Consider the following 8780-nt stretch of genomic DNA (forward strand, 5'->3'; position numbering starts at 1 on the left):
CTATACATTTACATACAGATTTGCATGCATCAAGTATGTATGTATGTATATATAAATGAATTATCGTGTGTGCGGGTGGAAGTTTAGGCTAACGACTTACAATATTTAATTTTATGTTTTATATGTAAATTGTTAAATTTTTATTTTGCCTGCACTCAACTTAATCAATAATTTCTTTTTGTATGATTAAAGTATGTTTTTGTATTTCATTTTCATTTTTAATTTCGAAGTAAAACAAACGGTATTCACTAATTTTTCAAAAATAAAAATAGATTTGATTGGCGTAACACAATAACTAACTTTTATTTGTTTATAACTCATCTTACTACGAAGTTACGCATGCATACATAGATATGTATGTACATATGTACATGCAATTATAAATGTAAGTTGGTAATTATTTATACTGGTAAATTACATTTATGAAAAATCAACGAACAATTTAATTTTAAATATTTAAACTCTTCATATTGTTTATCATGAAACTTATTTTCACTAATTTTATAATAATTTCAAACTTTTACTACGCCGCATTATTCATATCTGTATGTAAATGCGAGCGCTTAACTTATAAATAGTAATAAAAAGCAATTATAATTAAAATATTATTATAAAAAATTAAAATACCAACTTTTGTGTTTAGTTTTAATCTAGCATATATGTATGTATGTATGTACGTACATCATGTATGCATTTTTTAATAACAAATATTTTTTTATGATTTTAAATTCCGCATATTTTTATATGTATGAAGTTCAACTTATAAAAGTAAGAGCATTTATGTATGTATTTTCTTTTTAAAATTTATTGAAAAAAAAAAACTGCTCATTGTCTGGAAGAAAAAAAGCAACGTAGTTTTTCTCTTTTTTTTTCTATGCTAAAATTAGGTTTTTCTTGTTTGTATACATTGTGGTTTTCACTGCCTTTAAACTATTTGTTTTTTTAGATATTAATTTTTTTGTTGGTGTTATTCAAGTATGTCTGCATGTATGTATGTATATATAGGCATTAGTGTCGGCTAAACTACCGCAGACGACACTCCACAGCTCTCCTACTAATATACCGACTCCCAACTATTTCAGTCTGTCTTTTTCGTGTCCTTTGCCTCTATGTACTTATTTGCAAGTCTTGCTGGAGGATATGCGAATATTGGGACCCATAAAGCATTGATTATATTGCTTGCTATTGCAGTCGGTTTTGGTGTTTATTAATTGTAAAGATTTAGAGAGCGCAAAAATTTAGAGGCATCTAAATCAAGTTTTATTTCTGCATGTTTTTATTTGTAATACACACATACATATTTATGTATATGGATGTGATGATGTTTTAAAACTAAAAAAAAATCTCATTAAGTAGTTTTCATGAAAAAGTGATTGCAAGTATAACCAACAGTGTACTAAATGCTGTCGCGAACACCAGCTGATTGCCTACTCTTATAAATTAGGAGTTATAAATGTACGACAAAATTTTGAAAAAAATGTAGCAAAAGTTGCCAATTTGTAGGTTAAGTTCATTTGCAACAATACAAAGTTTTATAATCTTTAGCTGGGCGATTTAATCAATCAATTTCGGCTTATTGCTTGTTTTCATTATCGTTTATTTATCTTTTTACCTTTTTGTTAATATAACCTAACATTACGCAGTAAATTTACGCTGAGTGTATATGTATGTACGTATGTACGTCTCTCCTAATGCAATTTTTTGACATTTTTATCTTTAATTGCTAATTTTAATAGGAATCTGTCGAGCCTGAAGTGGTTTGCATTTCATATTCATTATTATATAATTTAACTTTTTTCTATTACATATTTCTTTTTAAATGTTGCATTTCGAGTGAAAAAAATATGCATACATACTACAGTATAATGCATTGTATATTCTATATACATACATATATACAAAAAATGTGTATCTAATTAATACATACATATGCATATACAACAGATGTATGTCCTCCCTCCCTTTCTCATTCTTTCGATTCCCATGAGGCGCGAAGGCGTGGATTAGAATTTCAATGGTTGTGAAGAATACGAAAAATAGAATAAGCGAAATAAAGGTAATTTACCAACGATATACTACTAAAAATCAAACTTGCAAGACTATAAAGCAGTCGAAAGCAATTTAATTTTTTTCCGGAAGATTTGAAATATAGAAAACAGAAAAAGATGATTGAAAAAGTATTTTAATAACGGACAAACTTACCTACATGTCTTTAGCTTTGAAAGATGTAATAAAATTGAAAATAAATCTCTCATTTATTTTAGAATCATTAATAATTACTATGGAATAATAATTTTTGTTAAGTAGCCGCCATTGTATTCAACTCAAAATATTATTTTCTTGTTACATAAGATTTTAATCATATACGAAACGAAAATATTAACAAACATTTCTAAGTTTCATTTCACATAAAAGCTTGTAAAAAAAGAGCAAAGTCACAATTGCACACAATGTTATCCGTTTAAAAATAAGCATGTGAATCAAAATTTCGTTTATTTTTTCGAAATTGCATAAGCAATTGGTTCTTTTTTGCACAACACTGCNCTAACATTACGCAGTAAATTTACGCTGAGTGTATATGTATGTACGTATGTACGTCTCTCCTAATGCAATTTTTTGACATTTTTATCTTTAATTGCTAATTTTAATAGGAATCTGTCGAGCCTGAAGTGGTTTGCATTTCATATTCATTATTATATAATTTAACTTTTTTCTATTACATATTTCTTTTTAAATGTTGCATTTCGAGTGAAAAAAATATGCATACATACTACAGTATAATGCATTGTATATTCTATATACATACATATATACAAAAAATGTGTATCTAATTAATACATACATATGCATATACAACAGATGTATGTCCTCCCTCCCTTTCTCATTCTTTCGATTCCCATGAGGCGCGAAGGCGTGGATTAGAATTTCAATGGTTGTGAAGAATACGAAAAATAGAATAAGCGAAATAAAGGTAATTTACCAACGATATACTACTAAAAATCAAACTTGCAAGACTATAAAGCAGTCGAAAGCAATTTAATTTTTTTCCGGAAGATTTGAAATATAGAAAACAGAAAAAGATGATTGAAAAAGTATTTTAATAACGGACAAACTTACCTACATGTCTTTAGCTTTGAAAGATGTAATAAAATTGAAAATAAATCTCTCATTTATTTTAGAATCATTAATAATTACTATGGAATAATAATTTTTGTTAAGTAGCCGCCATTGTATTCAACTCAAAATATTATTTTCTTGTTACATAAGATTTTAATCATATACGAAACGAAAATATTAACAAACATTTCTAAGTTTCATTTCACATAAAAGCTTGTAAAAAAAGAGCAAAGTCACAATTGCACACAATGTTATCCGTTTAAAAATAAGCATGTGAATCAAAATTTCGTTTATTTTTTCGAAATTGCATAAGCAATTGGTTCTTTTTTGCACAACACTGCATATCAATTTTGTCATAGCAGATGTGAAATGTGTTTCAATTATTTTCATCAAAGATCATCCAAAACAAGAAACATTCAATTATTCAAAAGTTGCCCAGATCATAATCAAATAATAAAAAATCACTTTAGATAGTTTATTGTTCTTTTTTTTCTAAGTAGGAATCTATTGAATTTCGTTTAAAAATTACAAACGCCAAACTCTAATCCAAATAAAACGTCCAACGATAACGACGTCGATTTTAAGGAATTCCAATAAAGCCACGAAGTTTCGAAATTACAAACGTTTTAAAGGTATTTTAGCAATTTTTTAAATTAAAAGTGCTGTATGGTATTTGTAATTTTGCGAAATTCCGAAAATATAAATCTTACAAATATTGCAGTCAGTAAGAGTAATACAAAAATTTACAATTCGCACCAATTTTGTTCATTCTACAAATCGCCAACACAACACTTTCTCCCCCAAATTGGTTATTCGAAGTCCCAACAGACGCCATAGACACCACACTCTTTCGCATCTTTCTTTCACTCAACTTTCATTACTGCATACATATTTGCACAGTAACTTTTATTTTAATATTAATGTGAGGTTATTTATTTACAATGTTCCCGCACCTATTGCTCTGAAAAATAATTTTTGTTAAGACTTTTGAAAGGTTTTATTCGTAAACTTGCGAATTATATTTGAAAGATTTAATTAAGATTCGTGAATGAAATTTCCTGTTCCCCAGGTTAATAGAAGAGAACGTTTGCAAATCAATTTTAAAATGTTTTATTAAGATATAAATTAAATTCGAAATCAATTTTTTAATCATCTGCATTTTGCTTGAAGTTTTCGAAAATTGTGAAATCAAGTGAGACAAAGGCACCCGCGTATGAAATGCAGTAGGGGTATTCACCTAACTATCGTAAATTTGCCAGTACGGCACAAATGCTTTGCTGCGAACAACAACCTTTTTATCTTACTTTTGTTAGTCTGGCAAATGGTATGTTGAAACAGCTATATTTTTTTTATTTTTCGAGCTGGTCCAATTTTTTAAAACAATTAAATTCAAAAAAGGTGAAATAAAGAAACGTAAATAGTTTTACTACGGAGCTCTTAACAGCTCCTTTACGTTGTCATAACAATTTTATGGCTCTTTTCTGATAGATATTTTTTTTTTAGTTAAGATAAAACCAGCAGAAAGTATAGTGATAAATGTTGATAATTATCTGTTAAGGTACAAACCTAATGAAAGGGCAAATACATTCATAGTAACGTTCAAGAGGGCTTTTACTTGACTCACTAGTGCTTTCATTACATTAACAAAAATAAAATAAACCTAAAACTGTCAAGTGCCGAAGTAACGAGATCAGTGTGAATATCCCTAGAGTATGCGCGGTAGGTAGATGTATATTGAGTTAAAAATTTCCTATTCAGCAATATAACAAAAAGCTTAAGCTGTAACAACAAAAACCGTTGCAACTTACGTGATTTTCATGTAACGTTCGGTATGATAAATCATTTTCTTTGCAACGCCCTAGTATTGTCACTGGCTAGATATCGGTCTCAAACAATTATAAACAAAGAGCATTCCACCGGAATCCTAACGAAATTTCTTAAATTCCAACTAACTGCCCACTATTTAAATTATGAAAACATTTCAAGTTTTTTTTTTTTTTTTTTGGTTTTACACCATACGTATATTCTAAATCTTATCGTACATTATATAAATTTATATTGTTTGCATATTTTAATTATTGTTATTGTATACTATATTTCTGCTGTACGAATGTGGTATACAATTATGTAACTGTTTCTTATGCATTTGTGGCTAGCAATTAGCTCAAAATATTCACATTCGAGATACTCGTACATACATTAGTTTTCATACTGGAGTTCAACCGCACTTGTTTGTAAAAATATTTCGGAATATATTCTTCTTTTATTTATCCTTGTGTCTTTGTCTTGACATTCTTATTTCCTCTGGCGTGTGGGTATATTTTTTCAAATGGTAAATGGAAATTAAAATATATTTTTACAAAATCAACGAAAAAATAAAATAAATCTTCAAATTTTGTTGTTTGTTTAACATACATATACGCATGTAATGTTAGTTTAAAGAGTCAAATAAAATAATAAGCCGATAATCAATGAATTAGCCGGAAAATTTAATAAATTCCAGTGCGTTTATGTTTTCAGTCAAACGCACGCCTACATTTATTGCTCCACGGGATAAGGAGTATGGGATATTATCATATTTTCTTTCTGTTTCTTAATTGCCCCTAAACTATGAGTGTCTCTCTTTAATCCTAACTTTTATTGCTAAAGATACAATAAATCAAAAATTAGCGGAACAAATTAATAAAAATAAAAAAATAATAATTGTGTGAGTTGTTTGACATTATTATTCAAAGATGCCTTTATTACTACTCAATCTTGCTGTTGGAATTATAATTTTTCTTTCTTGTTGCTATTTTGATATATGGTAAATGTATGTGTGGCCGTCAGTATACAGAATGAGCATCATATGGAAGGTTAGTTAGTTCGGGAGTTGCATTTTATATTGGTTTTATGAAAATTGAATAGCGTTTGAAAGTACGTACATACTTGGTTTTATACGCGCTGCAAAGATTTTAAAAGCCGTGTTGTGTTAAAGTATTTGTTATCTGCAGTACTGCATCGTATATATTGATTTCCATGCTAGTGGTTCCTAGAACTATAGCTACTTCTTAGCCTTGATTTTGCATTTGCAGCATGCATACATACTACATTATTATTATACATTGAGTTGCATGTANTTTTTTTTTTTTTGTTTGCTTTCTGTTTGTTGTTCTTATCTCATTCAGTATTTCTTTCTTTAATCACTTAAAAATTACGTTCTATAAGTTCCATTTTTTGTGGAAAATTAATTCTTTCATTTTTTTGTTTTTGTTTTTATCTTATGCTCCTTTGTTTTGTTTTTGTTGTTTTTTATAATTTTTTTTTGTGTGGTTTCTTAAATCTATTGATTTTCATCATCATCGCCATCGCCATCATCATCGCCATGCTCCTCATGCTGTTGTGCACTGGCAGCTAGTAACGCGGCTTTCTGCGCTGCAGCGGCTTGTGCTTGCATTGAGGGGGCGGACATCGGTATTTTCCCGCTGGTTTTGTACTCGGTCATTTCCTGAAATAAAACAATGCAAAATACATACATATTAATTGCTTTTTGCTCCAAATAACGGTTAATGCATTTGGGTTTAAGCTAATTAAGTCACATTACTTACCCGCTCATAGCGCGCCTTGTCCTTCTCAGCCATTAGCTCGTACTTCTGTTTAACCTCTGGATCCACATCGGACCATTTACGACCAAGTTCCTTGGCAATATCGCCAACGCCATATTCTGGATTCGCAGCCTTAACTTTGTTGCGTTCGTCATTGCAAAACCAGAAGAATGCAGATCTAAAATGTTTAAAACGAGATTTCGTTAGATTTCATATTCTAAAGCAACGGTTCGACTATTTGTAAAAGTTAAATGAATGCATTGTTAGCTACGAACTCACAATGATCTTTTCGGCGCATTCGGATCCTTAATCATTTTCCTCTTCTTGCCACGCCCAACTACTGTGCCCTTGGGGGGTACATAATTTGACATTTCCATCTCATACCGCGCCTTATCCTTTTCGGCCATCTCATGGAAGCGCTTCTTCTCTTTGTCCACCATTGTCTAAAAAAAAAACGAAAAAGTGGTTGAATTAAAGTAAACATACTTACATATGTATGTACATACATATATACATTTATAAGTACAGATATTTTAAAGAGCTATTACATTGTTCTACATGATAAATAAAGGCTGCAAACCATACTGGAGAGTAGAGAAATCTTATGGAATATGTAGAGACGCATTTCCGAAAAAAGCGACACGATTTGGTGTTATAAAGCCATCATCATGTCACGGTGGGCAGGAAGCGAAGATAGGTTGCATAAAAATGTCGACAAAATCTGAAAGCAGGGTTGTATTTGTTGATATCTTAAGGTTAAGAATCCGCTTAAATTGAAATCCTAGCTGCTCCTGTTTTAAAGATATCCACATTTTATATACTTCTGATAGGATATATTTGCAAAAGAGGAAGGCGTACTTAATTAGAGCATATTTATACGAAAAGAAATCTCATACAAATCTGTTCCCCTTTTTTAACTCACTAAAACGGATCAAATCAATGTGAAACATTTTCATTTTTTCCTACCGAAAGAATAATTGATCGAGATTTATTGGGCGCTACCGGTATACAACTTAGATAAAACACCACAATTACCTTTTTCTGTAGCGTGAACTTTCTCATTACAAACACTTTCAATATCGCAATATATGTATGTATGTATACAATATTGTATGCTATATAATACGGTAGTAATTTTTTATTAAAGGTTTGTTGCTATAAGCAAGTAGCGCAGGCAAGTCGCACTGCGCTTGTGCAAGAAATAAAAATGCTCTAACTTAGGCCAACGGTACTCCGCATAATAAGTAAATAAATTCAAAGCTTGTATGAGATTTATTTTGGTATTTATGTACTCTTCTGTCAGGAAATAATGACTATTGTACATCCAGAACACAAATGCGATCATGAAGAAAATCGCATGAAAGTATGCGCTTTGTGTGTAGGGCTGCCAGACGTCCCGGTTTTCCCGGACATGTCCCGGTTTTAGACTATTTGTCCCGGTGTCCCGGTCCAACCTTAAAATGTCCCGGGTTTCATTTAAGTGTCCCGGTTTTCGATTTGATTGCACAAATTTTGCTTAAAAATGACTACGCTGAGAGAAAAAGGCGTTGTAATATTAAGAAAAATTTTATGAATTTACTGGGGGAAATAACGCATAGTAAACATGAATATGTTTTATTTGATTATCGTCTTGAAATGTTCGTACTTAAAAACAATACTTTCATACCACGCACACGTGGTGTTAAATCAAACTGAACATTTGAATGCACATTTACATGTCTGGCTGTAGCTGAGTGCACGAAGATGCTTGCCACAATTTGCTAATTTCCAGAGCGTCAGGGTTCAAATCCCGTTAAGTGCAAAGCGCTTCATTTTAATATTGGCGTATTTCAATTGAATATTACTATACTAAATACTAAAATTTGTATACTTAAATTATTACGAGTTGGGTTGGTGCTCTTTCATATGCGATTTTTTTTTTTAAATGTAGCACGTTTTGCATAAGCAATAGTTGATGATTAATATAAGTATGTACCTAAATACGTTAAAATGGAATGCACAGAGTTTTACAATTATAGCAAAAGCCAGAAGTTTTGAAACAAGCTCACAGCAACGAAACAAATGACTGATATTTTAATG

The 8780-nt window shown here is 30.5% G+C and overlaps 1 protein-coding gene across 1 annotated transcript; it reads right to left on the reverse strand.

Annotated features, from left to right (window-relative positions):
* Window positions 1-6238: 6238 nt before the first annotated feature.
* On the reverse strand, window positions 6239-7145 carry LOC108377269 (high mobility group protein DSP1-like). The gene is made up of 3 exons (XM_017633533.1): window positions 6981-7145; window positions 6705-6879; window positions 6239-6604 (listed from the first exon to the last, which is right to left on the reverse strand). Exons 1-3 carry the CDS (start codon window positions 7139-7141, stop codon window positions 6440-6442), a joined length of 501 nt encoding a protein of 166 aa, XP_017489022.1. The 5' UTR covers window positions 7142-7145; the 3' UTR covers window positions 6239-6439.
* Window positions 7146-8780: the final 1635 nt, after the last annotated feature.

This window comes from Rhagoletis zephyria, unplaced genomic scaffold (assembly GCF_001687245.7).
Source record: "Rhagoletis zephyria isolate East Lansing unplaced genomic scaffold, Rhagoletis_zephyria_1.1 Rzeph_scaffold_11796, whole genome shotgun sequence".
NCBI lineage: Eukaryota > Metazoa > Arthropoda > Insecta > Diptera > Tephritidae > Rhagoletis > Rhagoletis zephyria.